At 42.0% G+C, this 13,129-nt stretch overlaps 1 protein-coding gene across 1 annotated transcript in view; it reads left to right on the forward strand.

Moving 5' to 3' along the window:
• The first annotated feature begins 390 nt into the window (after positions 1-390).
• LOC111223942 (collagen alpha-1(II) chain) overlaps positions 391-13,129 on the forward strand; it is a 48,784-nt gene continuing 36,045 nt past the window's right edge. The window contains exons 1-9 of the mRNA XM_022748255.1: positions 391-602; positions 3,811-4,020; positions 5,575-5,591; positions 6,073-6,105; positions 7,355-7,387; positions 7,606-7,659; positions 9,205-9,306; positions 10,052-10,129; positions 12,499-12,543. Of these exons, the coding sequence (XP_022603976.1) occupies positions 509-602; positions 3,811-4,020; positions 5,575-5,591; positions 6,073-6,105; positions 7,355-7,387; positions 7,606-7,659; positions 9,205-9,306; positions 10,052-10,129; positions 12,499-12,543 (666 nt within the window). The 5' untranslated portion in view covers positions 391-508. The remainder of the gene's footprint in view (positions 603-3,810; positions 4,021-5,574; positions 5,592-6,072; positions 6,106-7,354; positions 7,388-7,605; positions 7,660-9,204; positions 9,307-10,051; positions 10,130-12,498; positions 12,544-13,129) is intronic.

Raw genomic sequence — 13,129 nt, forward strand, 5'->3', positions numbered from 1 at the left:
ATACAGAAGGAGCGCCTTCATTTGGCGTAACGAAACAACTCTGACATCGCTATGCTTTCGATGAACAAGGCGGGGGGGGCAGGCACCAAAGGGGGGGAAAAAAAAAAAGTTTCAGTTTTTTTGGGTTCAGTAGCAGCACGTGGAGAAAGGAGTGGTCTGGGACTGGAATAATGGAACCTGGGAGACAGAATGGGAGGGAAACGGGGCTCAGATTTCAGCCTGACAGGGGGTAAGGGGCCGGGCTGATATTTGGGAATATACGAAGATTCATTGAAGGCAACGGGGACATAAAACTACAGCGTCTGGCCTGAAGCGGTCGGTGCTGAGTTTCTGCTGCAGGTCCGGGTCCTGCCGCTGGATTCCCCCATCGTTTTTTTTTTTGGAAAGGGTGAATGTCGAATGGTTCGGCTTTTGTAACTGGGGACACACACTAAAAACTGAGAGAAGCCAACGCTCCCTTCGCACCCTTCTTTCTCCCTCAAGGGCCCTGCATGTCTAATATTTAGACATGTTCAGCTTTATGGATTCCAGGACTGTACTGCTACTTGTAGCAACCCAAGTCTGTCTATTAGCCGTTGTGAGATGTCAGGAGGAGGACGACCGTAAGTGACCGTTTTTATTTTTCTCAGAGCTTTAATGAAGAAAAGCTTAAATTGTCATAAGGTGCATATGGAAAGCGAAAGTTCAAATATGTTCATCTATAAGCAATTTGGAAAAGTTTTGAGGCTGTTCTGGTGCCTGCAGTGATTTTGTCATCTCCCTCGCAACTTTTACGCACAGAAAGTTCATTCTTGTTTGGGTTCTCTGTTGCAGGTAAAGTTATTTTTTTGATTGACGATAGCTGTGCACCGCCTGTCTACCAAAAGTACTGATATTACTGTATCTAGGAGCTGTGACAAAACTCAGTATATCAGAGCTGTGGACGTGCGTAAAAGTGATGGAATGGATGGAGGGATGTGGGACGTTTACGCGAAATAAGGCGCACAAAGCTGAATTTGTTTTCTTGGTAATGTAGTTATTCGGGTACTTATGTTAACCGCAGTATTTTTTTCCCCCCATTCTTGTCAAAGTTTACATTCTCAGTTACATTTTGGAAAGCGGAGATCACTAGATTCAGATTTTGATCCACTACAGTGGTGCTCAATGCCTCACCCGACCCCCCCTTTCTTTCCTAAATTAAGCTGCCAGACACCTGTGGGTGCTTTAGGGGCCTTGACAAGCTCTCCTTTTAACTGCAGATTCACTTAATATAGAGTGTGAGAGGGGGGGGAGGGGATGGGCGAAAAGTGAAAGGTGGTCAGGCTCAAGGGCTTTTGGTGAAAAGTGTTCACATTCCATTGCTGTCAGAGGGCATCCAGGCAGATCCTGGCTTGTTGAGGCGGAAAGGTGGACTAAAAATCTAAATTTCCATAAAAACACTCCATTAAGAATCAAATGGCCCTGCTATTATTGTCCATACCTGCAGACTTTCTTCTGTCTCTGCATTTTTTTTTTTTTTTTTAAATTATATCGGAGTGGGATTATTCATCATCACTATTGATTTTAGTATCCGCAAGAGACGTGAGAGTTAAGGTATGCCAGCAGATTTGGGGCCAGAAATAATGTTCCATATGATTTCAGGGTTTCCATCTGCTTAAAAGATTACCCATAAGCTGTGACAGTCAGCCCAGAGAGAGACAGAGCCAGGGTGCTAGAGAGAGGTGATTGGAAAAATATAAGACAGGGACTTTTTTTATTGTAATACTGAGAAGTGCAGTCTTCTCAGTATACAATAAGTCAGGTTTACGGAGCTTTTAAAGCAAAGAAAAGGTGTTTTTTCAAGAGGAATGTGAAAAAAAGGGGGAAAATGCTCATGCCAAAGCAACTGCAAGTCTCAGGTTACTCATTCTGAGATGTAGGCCCCTGGATATAATGAAAGCCCTTTCCTCTGCGTTAACTGGTGGCAGAAATTTTTTCTGGGAGACGCTCAAGTGGTAAAGAGGTCTGATTGTGACCTCAGCACAGCAGGCGCAATGGCCCAGAGAGGACAGGGGTCAGTTGTTCAGCTCTCAGTTTTGAGGCCACTGACTGACCTGTACATGCAGGTGAGGAGCTAATCAGACAGGGGTTAAAGCTCGATCGAGGCCTAAAAGTTACTACACCTGGGTTCACTTTACAATTTTCATTGTTCATTTTACCTCCCTGGAAAACAGTACTTCTGCCAACACATGGGAGAGGAGACTTAGAAATTATCCTCAGTGACGAAAAGCCAGCTTTCTATCAGCTCTCCCGCAGATAGAGGAGCCCTTGTCCCAGAATATCTCATATCAGAAGAATCTTTCATACCCGAGTCAGTGAAAGGACAGGTGCAGGCCTTTGATAGTACATCCAGGCCTGTAAAACTAAATGTCAAAACCACAAGGTATGTGCATGAAAGCTGACCATTTTCTTTTTCCTGACGTGCTGGAACTGGCATCTGACACAGCTATGGCTTCCAGATGGGGTTTAAAATGTGCCCCGTGTTTATACAAGGCAATAGTTTGTGAATTGCCCACTCTGTCCCTTTCCAGAAAGACCTCATTCATTGCTGCTGAGGTCCGTTAGGTTACCTAGACTTAAGCAGCGCTCAAAGGTAAATATAGCTACTGTACTTGCCCCTTCTCCTCTCACCCTCTCTGCACCCTGAGGCCTTTCTTTTGATACGTCAGACACTTTCACCCCGTGGTGCATGGTCAGTGGCTCTAATCAGAGCATTTCTTTGAGCAAGTGTTTGGTCCTCTGTTGACTATTGACTAAGCTGCCAGACTGTAAAATGAACTGGAATATGGCTAATTACCTATGTCTATTGTTAACTTTTCTTGAGTGCTGTACTTTAGACTGCGTACAGTACCTGTATTGAAACATGCCCCACCTCCATCACATTACTCTATTTGCTCTATTTACCAAGCTGTGGTCTGTAAAAAAAAAAATCCAAACATTTTTCATTTACTGAATGCAAAGTCTGTCTGCTTTGCAGTAAATTAGGGTGTCTCCCGCAATGTAAACGAGCCCTATATTTAACTTGTTGAGGAATTTGGGCACATGGTCTCCAGCTCCTGTGAAGTTATTGGAGGTTTCCTGCTGGTCTTACCCAGCTTCATTGTGAATCTGTGGCGTTACACTACCACCATGTGGCTACTTTAGATATTGCACGTACTGGTCAATAACTGGACTCAGTGTTGGTAATTCATTGATGTAATGATGAGATTTTTTGTTTATTTTTAAGGTTAGTTTTGGGACCTTGACGCGGCACAATATTTTTTATTTGTTGAAATTGTGCTGATAAGGAAATATCTATTGATAAAATTGTTCATCAGTGGGTGGGAGATCAGCTGTAAAGAGCCAGATGACAAGAGCTCAAGTGCTTTTGTTGCATCTGCCCTGCTGACGTCCCACTGAACAATGCAGTTCATCCCAACCAGCTTCAGTCACTCTGGTCTGTAGCTGACCTTATGCTTTGCTTAGACATGTTCTCACAAGGATCAATGAAGTATCAAATGACTTTCCTATTAAGCAAACAAAAATGTTTGGTGGGTTAGTTTTTCATTTTGTCTTTTTTGTATTAACACTTTGGACCTGTTATTGTACTGCATATGCGTTTCCCACCTCAACAAAACATTTGGTTTCCTTCCTATCTCAAGCATATCTTATGACTTACAGTAAATACTATACTTGTTTATGAGTTACATATTGCAGTGACTGCTATTCACACCTGACGCATAATCTTCTTTTTCCTCCCACCATCTACCTGCCTGGGCCTCTGTGTGTCCCTTGCTATGATCGCACACACAGAGGAGGATGCTTTTAGCTGTTTACAGGACGGACAACGCTATAGCGACAAGGACGTATGGAAACCAGAGCCTTGTCGCATCTGTGTGTGTGACACTGGAACCGTCCTGTGTGATGAAATTGTCTGCGAGGAGCTAAAAGACTGCCCCAAACCTGAAATCCCATTTGGAGAGTGTTGCCCCATCTGCGCAGCTGACACATCTACGCCCATTGGTTGTAATTTATTTATCTCACACCTCTCATAAATAAATTACTGTACAACATCATGTTGTTTATTTTGGGGAGAAAATGAAGCATGGACAGTTTAGTATCAATCAAAAGTTGGCCAAGTGCAGTTTAACCTTTATAAATCAGGCCTCTGCTGTATGTCACCCTTTGATTTGAAAACTGTTCTATCCCCAAAGCAAACAAATGATAAGAAATAAACAACAGTGACACATCTGAGATTTCGTTGAAATGCTACCTCATCGCCTTTTTTCTATAGCTGGCTCACCTTGGCCCCATCTTGTTTGAATACTCTGTCCTTCCCTGAGTATCATGAAAACATGTGGCAGCCATTAAGGAAATACCTCAGTCAAGCAGACACGGCCTCGCATTTCTACTCTATATCCTCTCTGTGGATTTCTGCAGATCTGATGGCAAGAAAAAAAAAAAAAAAAAAAAAAAAAAAAACGACTGAGGGTTGACACTTGACTGAGGGTTGAGGCTTTTTGAAGGAGTTATTTGCCACTTTTGAAACTACCATTTGCCTCCTGTTAAACAGGGAGCATTTTGGTCAGCTTTGGAAATGTTGACAAATTTGGTTGAGGAGCATGAATGAAATCAGAAGTGTCACTGTTTGCAATGCATGCTAATTGAATTAAAATGCTTTATACAATACTTATCCTCCATTCAAGGCAAAGCTAAGTGCTATAGTAAGAAGTATGTAACAAGTAAAGTATCATTTCAAGTTATCAATCACCTAAAACCCGGGCTGGCTATCAACTCTCAATACAACAGGAATTTGTCCAGGTGACAGATTATCTAACACCGTCAGGTACATAAAGTTGGCATTGATTGTCAGATCAAATATGTAATGTTTACTTATTCTTGAAACAGATTTCAATCAAAATTGAAAGATTTTAGACTATTTTACCGTGTATGTCTTATGGCTACTTGTATTTAGACAACATTTAATATTTGAGAAGTTTGGCTTGTTTTTTGCTACAAATCAGGAGCATGCTGTTTTGGAATTAGTACATAAAAGTGGGTGTCATATTGGCACTTAACACCAAATATTTTGAAAAAAATAAATCCATTTTACTTCATTTCCCTACCTACAAAGTGTGCAAACTCATAATGGACCAATATTGCTACCTAACAATGCTCATTACAATGCTTTGAAATATAGAAAAACAAAAATCCAGCTCTGGCTAACAATACAGTTTAATATTGTAATGAAAACATGTAGTTTACACAGGCTCTTCCAATGCTTTTGCTTCCTATGAGTCTCTTTTACTCGCAGCTGCTTTGCTTTTGCTTTGAGCTCTTAAGATGGTGATTCAGCCAACACTTTTTCAATCCTGATGGGCTCTTTGGGTACAACAAGTGTGATTTGGTGGTGGTCTTTAGAGTAGTTTAATTTAGGAAAGTACAACTGGTTAAAAGCATGTACAGACTTTCAGGGCTTCTGGGAAATATTGTGCAACCCTCCTCGATTGTTTCTGTATAAGCCAGTCACTAACCACAATCTGTTTTTCCCCTCTACCCCTCCCGACCACATAACAGGAGTACCTGGAGCTAAGGTGAGACTATTGTGGGATATTAAGACACTGTGTGTGTGTGTACGTGTGCGTACGTGTGCGTTTGTTTATGGATTAGTCTGCGTATGTGATCTTGAGGCTGTACGTGTGTGTTTGTGTGTGTCTGTGAAATGAAGCTCTCCAGCACCTGCAATTAAATCAGTATCTGTCCCAGACACAGATATCAGTGCTGCGGGGGGGGGGGGCTGTAGTTTATGGATTCAACGAGACTTTGATGTGAAAAAGCTTTGCCAGATGGATTATAGTTATTTCCTGCCCCACACTGTGTGCCATATTTATGTGTCTGATGATACTGTAGGGGATACTTATTTTTCAACATTTGGCTGTTGACCAATTTCCTGATAAAACTGCAAGTTTTCCATTGGAAGTACTTTTAAAATTATGTGGGTGAGAAAAGATCAAAAATGTTGAACACAATTTTGTTGTCCTAATGCTAATTGCTGCTTTATTTCTTCAATATCAGGGTCAGAAAGGTGAACCTGGAGACATTACTGATGTAAGTTGACACCAAACAACCCCCTTTACTGAAAATACAACTTAACCATTCTTTTAATTTGAAAATGCTCATTAGTGAAATGGTTTAAGTGATAGAGATCTCACATCTTCAGCCTCACATGAAACACTTACAACCCTTATTTGTAGCCACTGGTGAAGCAAGTATTCAGAAAAAAGTAACAATACTGCAATATAAAGAGACACCACTATAAGTAACAGTCAATGCAATGGAAAGTATGTAAGTATTTTAACAAAAGTCATAGTAGAAATTCTGAAAAATGGGCCCTGTGAGTCTTATATTATTATATACTACTAGATTATTATTACTGATGCATCAATGTGTAAGTAGCACTTTACTGTTAGGTTGAACTATTTTATTTTAAGTAGGTTAATCTATACGAGTGCATCACATTTTATAAACCAATTTTAATCTGCAATATTACTTCAGATATCTGATAAATGTGTTGGAGTAAAAAGTACATTTTCCTCTGAAATTTTAGTGGAGTAGGAGCAGGATGGAATGGAAGTATCTCAAAATACTTGAATAAATGTACTTAGTTACATTCCCTCACTGTTGGTAGCGCACTATTCAGGACTGTGGATGCTTGTAATAGTTTTTACTAAATAAAGAAACAAGTAACGTAATGCAGTATTATGAAATAACTGAAGAATTCAAAGACTGTATGCTGCCAGTCTACAAAGGAAAGAAAGAGAGAGAGGAGGCAGGTCTGTTAGCCCACCCATCAGGAAGACAGCCAAGCACAATAACTCCTCCATACAATCCTCCATAAAGATCTTCATAGGCCAGGGAGCGAGAGAGAGAGAGAGAGAGAGAAAGAGAGAGAGAGGGAAAACTCCCTGCTGCTGCAGAGCTGCACCTGGAAATGCTTTACCCATTTGAGGGAACACAAGTTCATGGCAGGAAATAAGAAGGCATTGTTTATTGTATGTTTCTGATAATGCTTTGCCTGAAGAGATTAGCAATTAACAGGTCTGCTCTGATGGGAGCCAGATAATGTTTCCCTTCATGTCCAGGGAGATCTAAACCTCACATGTGTAAATACATCTGCTAAATGTACGTTTTAGTAATGGGCGTAAATTTCAAGAGGATTCAGTTTGAGCACTCCGACACGCCTTCATATTCTGCACTTAAATGACTTCAAAGATTGAGGGTAACATTTTAGCAAAGATAGTCAACATTGTATAATGCAGATATCTTTATATTTTCTCTATTTTCTTCCCTTGTGCAGGTTGTAGGACCAAGAGGACCTGCTGGCCCTATGGTATGCACCTATTTCTGTATTTGTCCATTTTTTCCTTAGAAAGCTTTTAAAACTCGCTGTGTGTAGAGAGTATTCTGTACTACCTCTATCCATGCAAGACAGAAAGAGACTGCCAGACTCCCAAGATCTGAAATTTAACACAAGTTGCATCTGTCTCTTTAACTCACATACTGAGATCACACCTGAAGTTACTAATTCACTGTCTCCTGTTCACCCAGGGCCCACCAGGAGAGCAAGGACCCCGTGGATCAAGAGGAGAGAAGGGAGAGAAGGTCAGTTTGAAAAGTGTTTCGCCCTGACCCTTAAAAAAAAAAAAAAAAAAAAGAAAAAGAAAAAGAAAACTCTCTCCCTTAAGAAGTACAGTGCGTCCTATTGAATGTGATAGCTTTAGGTCTTTGGGGGCGGTGGTGGAGGTTGGGTGGGGGTGGGGCTACCTGCTATAGCTTGCAGGTTTGCAGAATGGCAGCCTTTGACTGAGCAGCTCAGTCTAACTAGTCATGTGTCGTTTCCATTAGGCTGTGTGGTCTGGGTTGTTTAACAGATGTGGGACTGTCGGGTTCTCATAATGTAAACCTCCGCTTCTCTCGGAGGCCTCTCACTCAGTCAATCAGTCAGTGTGGGAAATCAGCGCCGCCGCACTCGCCTGGCTTTGATCATCACATTAATGCAACAGCACTTGTACGTGATAATGGCTGCAGGCGCTGAGTTTATGTCGTGTGCTCGTCTTGTTTATGTAGATTTAAGCACAAGGTGGACTGAGTTTTGGCTAGCAGAGGTTAAGTACACATTCTTTGTTCAGGATCCCCTTGCAGGGTAATTTGTCACTACATGCACAGAGGTATGCCAGGTTGTCTGATTTGGGCTGATAAATCTTCAACATGCACAACAGCCCTGCAGGAAATAAATCTGTATTTTGTATTGAATTGTATAACTTGCAATTGGTATAAAAGTTTAACCTGTTTCATCAGCTTTTTTTTTTTTTAACCTTTAAATGTCCAGCGTGGTTGAGTTCATAAAGATAAACTTCAGTCCTGATGGATCACTGTTACTGGTGTATCAGGTGTAGTCGAGTTCCCTCATGTAGAGCGTCAGTGCAGTTTGGAGTAGGTTCAACTGAACATTAGGCCTCTGTCAACAGTATCTGACAAATGTAGTCCAGCAGAGTATCGTCTGCCAGCAACTGTGTAATAATTTATCCAAAGTACTTCTGAGTTCAAGTGTTGGCACACAGGCCGAAAATGAATCAATGCTGAGTTGTAACAATTATCATTTAACACTTTTTCTGTACTCATATATGCTTGGAAAGTCCTTGTTACTTGGCTAGGTGTATTTATAGTTGACATAACGATAAGATCAAAACAGGAGGATTTTTAATCAAGGAGGTGTAATATTCATTTGCATTAGATTTCAAATAGGTGTCTTTCTTTAGTTGTCAAAAAGGGACATTGCATAAGAATATAATTAAGATTAAGATATTTTATTTTTAATGTAAAAATACCAAAACTTCTCTGGATGCAGCTTCTCAAATGTGAATATTTGTTTTTTTCTTAGTTTTCTATAATAGAAAATTAATATTTTTCAGTTTTGGACTGTTGGTCGGACAAAGACATTTGAATTTGGAAATTGTGATAGGCACTTTTTGCAATTTTCTCACATTTTTTTGGACTAAATGATAAATTTAAAGATTAAGTGATAATGAAAACAATGTGCAGTGGTCATCTGCCATGAGTCACTACAAATAACAAGTACTCATTATGAAACTACCTTAGGTCTTTTCCTTTTTATAGATTTTTTGTTTATTTATTTATCTATTTCAGGGAACCCCTGGTCCCCGTGGCAGAGATGGTGAGCCTGGCACCCCCGGAAACCCCGGCCCCCCTGGACCTCCAGGACCTAATGGACCCCCTGGCCTCGGCGGAGTAAGTATCTCATGACAAGTAGGGGTGGCGAACTGGCATTCACTGCAGACGCAGGAGCTGACAGGTCGAACACTGACGCAGGGCCAAGAGCGGGTTCACTTTGAATGGGTGGAATAAGCAGAGAGAATGGTAAAATGGAGCAGGGAAGAATTCAAGAGCACAAAAGATGTGGGAAACTGCTGGCAATGGGAGGAGGCCGAAAGACAACAGCGAGTGGATGCAGAGAGAGAGAATAGATCGAATGCCTCTCATTCTTCGCAGGAGAAAAGAAGGGAGGAGGTGGACTGAGGGGAGGGGAGGTGGAAGGGCAGGAGGTAGTATGATAGACCCAGGGAGGGGAAGGGGAAAGAGCCTTTCTTGGAGGGGGGAGACAAGGAGAGTCTTTGTGAAGGAGAGAGAGATGAAAACTGTTCACATGCCCTCTGTCTCTCCTCTGTCTGCATCAGGATTCACATAATAAGCTCTGCTGCTGACAGCCCCTATCCTGCCAAAGTGACACCGCACCCTCCAAACTCTGCACATCAATGACAACACATTTAACAATACAAGATACTTCAATTTTGCATCATGGACACTGAAAGAGCAAAAGCTCAGTTTTAAAGTTGATGCAATTTGATTTTTTTTCATATTCATTTTTGTTTTCTTTTCAGTCTATTCCAAACAGATGCTTTTTACCCTGCAGTCAATGTGACATCAGATGACTTTAAAAGCTTCAGTTCACTAATTTTCTTTTTGTCTTTTTCAGAACTTTGCTGCTCAGATGGCTGGTGGCTTTGACGAGAAGGCTGGCGGCGCACAGATGGGTGTGATGCAAGGACCAATGGTGAGCGAGTGATGATGAGAGCTGCTGCCACTCCTGTGTTTTTTGGGTTTTTTTTTGTTTTTTGTTTTTTTTTTTTTTTTTTTTAAACAGTCAGCTGCTTATGAATCTGCTAGGATGCAACAGTTTGAGCGGTCAGGAGCAAAGCCGAGTGCTTAGACAGACTTGTCTCTCCACATGAAGACCCGGGTTAAAATTCAGCATCAGACAACATCTGCAACATCTCAAGGTGTTGGAGTAAAATGCTGAATGCCAACCAGCTCCAGTGGGGTTTTTTTTTCTTTTTTTCTGTGGCTGATTCTGCACTTTGACCTTTGTGGACTTCCTTAAGTGAACCAGAGAAGCATCACATGGTTATCAAATTTGTAAACTACGAGATGGACACATCATCACCATTGTTCGTCACCAGAAGAGGAGATACCCATGTAGGATTTAAAATCATCAAGGCTGGGAGGAAACTACGCAGACTACCGATTTAAGACTAGTCCAACTGATATATAGCCTTGCATATGTTGTAAAAATGGTTTTGAGAGAAACGTCAGAGATAAAAGTGAGAAGTTTCCCAAGTGCTGAAGAAAATAATTCTGCGTCCTGAAGACAAATAAACACACATGGAGCAACAAGGGGTAATTTTATAAATTGAGGAAACAGCCATTGATTGTCATTATACTCCAAACCCCTGAAAAACCACTGCTGCCGTCGGTTAGCTGGCATGGCAGCCTGCCTGAGATGGAGTGAGGAGCACACTGGGAGCTATTTTGGTTTAGAGAGCCACAGAGCGGCTTGGCAGTGTCTCAGCCCAGCAGAGGTTTGAGACACCAGGAGGGGTGGATGGTGTGTTTGTGTGGGAGGGGGGGCGTCAGCGGCTGGAGTCAATCAGATCCCCACAGCTAGCAGCAGTGTGTGTGGCTGCACTCCTACTGACTGTCCTTCCACATGTCTGACAGCGCACCACAGTGCTGGGCCTTTTTGAAGCCAGCCCACATTTACTTTGGCGTTTACCAGCCTGCTGGGGGAGAGCAGTGAAAGAACAGACTGGACTGATGTTCAATCACAACACCCCAAACACACACACACACACACACACACACACACACACACACACACACACACACACACACACACACACACACACACACACACACACACACACACACACACACACACGACCCCAAATCATATCCATACACTTACATACCAAACCCTCAAACAACACTCTTACTGAAATGTATGCACACACACATAAGCACACATATGCTTGTCCCTCAAACACACATTCAGTAGTTCCTGAAGATATAGAGCCCCATTGATAAGTTTCTACCCGCTGTGGTGAAGGGTTCCCACACCCACTGAAAGGTGACTTTCATTCCCCTCTGAGGACCACTGTGCCGTGCTGTGACGTTTTCTTTGGCTGCCATGCCTGATTTTTTTTTTTAAGCATAACCATGATGCTGAAATGAGGGGTTATAAAAGCAAGCCTACTGAAAGGAATATGTTTTCATCCATGAGGAAAGCTGTCCCAAGTAATCTGAATCATTTTTCTTAACTTACTTAGAGGATGGAATCTTGTGAAACTTTATTGACAGCAACTCATAAAGCCCCATTGTTCTCTCTTATACGGCTGATTTTCTTTGTGTATGTGAGTGTATAATGAAGATTTGGCTCATCACCTCCACAGAATGTGATTTTCTCTTGTTGAGCACTGATGCATGAAGCTAAAGTAGAAATGACTTAGGCATGTGACTCCAGCCAGAAGCACTCGCTGAGGAGATTAAGGTTGAGTTGGGGAAAATTTAGTTTAAGAAACCTCACCTCGTCCTATTCTGGTGCCTGAAATCTCACATCTCTGGGATGAGGAATTTCTCTAAACCCGGATAGCTCAGTATTATGTTGTTTTTCATTCCATGTCAAAGTGAAAGAAGTCATGTAGAGTTCAAGCGCTTCCTTTAAGATTACAGCACTACCGCTGATGACCTTTGAACTACAGAAACACACAGGACTTGGGGAGAAGGAGCTGACAGAAAAAGAAAGGGGAGGGGGGTGAAAACAAGTGAAAAGAGAGTGATAGAGAGCAGCAGAAAGTCTGAATGCCACTGAGGAATTTCAAACGATTTATGGATTTGACAAGTAGAGCCGTTGAGTTTTGTGTAGCTTTAGGGCAAAGCAGGTGAAATGGTTTTTTTTTTTTTTTTATAGCTTCTGACAGAATTTAAGTGGACAAGAGAAGAGTGCAGGATTTCTTCCTAATACACTTAAACAGAATTGCAAAATGTGTAAAATAATTGTGCACTACCCTGTGTTTGTGTAGTTTAAACTGTGATTATATGTTGTTAGCCTGATGGTGTGTCTCTTGTCTGTTTTCTTCCCCTCAGGGCCCTATGGGACCCAGAGGACCACCTGGCCCCTCCGGAGCACCTGTAAGTACCTCCTGTACCTCCTCCCCAAACAACACACAAGCCTGTAGACGAGACCCTGTGTTCAGTCACTGACAGGATACTGAAGACTGAATCTTAAGAGTTGTAATGTGCTTGATGCTGCGTACATACAGTATGCCACAGTGTCTACACCCCCTGAGTGTATTTAACAAGAGTTAGATTAATATCTATTTATAATTTAACAACAATAATGACCAAGAAAATGACCAGCAGAGAGCATATCACCATACATCGGAGATGAATGTTCACTCACACACACTTTGTTTTAACTGCGAGTGTCTGCTGTTTTATGGAGGAGGGTGGCACACGGAGAACCCTTCGTCTCCCAGCTGCAGGCTCCGGGGCTTTTTCCTATGCCACGACCCAGACAAACTGTAGAACACCTGACAATTTACCTCTCACAGAGCCTACTGGGCTTCACCTTCCATCCCCGACTTCCCCTGCCCTTTTCTGTTCCTGCCTGCAACTGAGCTCTAACTTCCAGAGTAAAGCTATTAAGTTTTAGGCAGTGCCAGCTGACTTGCCTCAACTTGATGGTTTTATCACCCAAAGCCCACATTGGGAGAGA

The sequence above is a fragment of the Seriola dumerili genome, unplaced genomic scaffold, assembly GCF_002260705.1.
Source record: "Seriola dumerili isolate Sdu_G_001 unplaced genomic scaffold, Sdu_1.0 BDQW01000121.1, whole genome shotgun sequence".
Taxonomy (NCBI): Eukaryota; Metazoa; Chordata; class Actinopteri; order Carangiformes; family Carangidae; genus Seriola; species Seriola dumerili.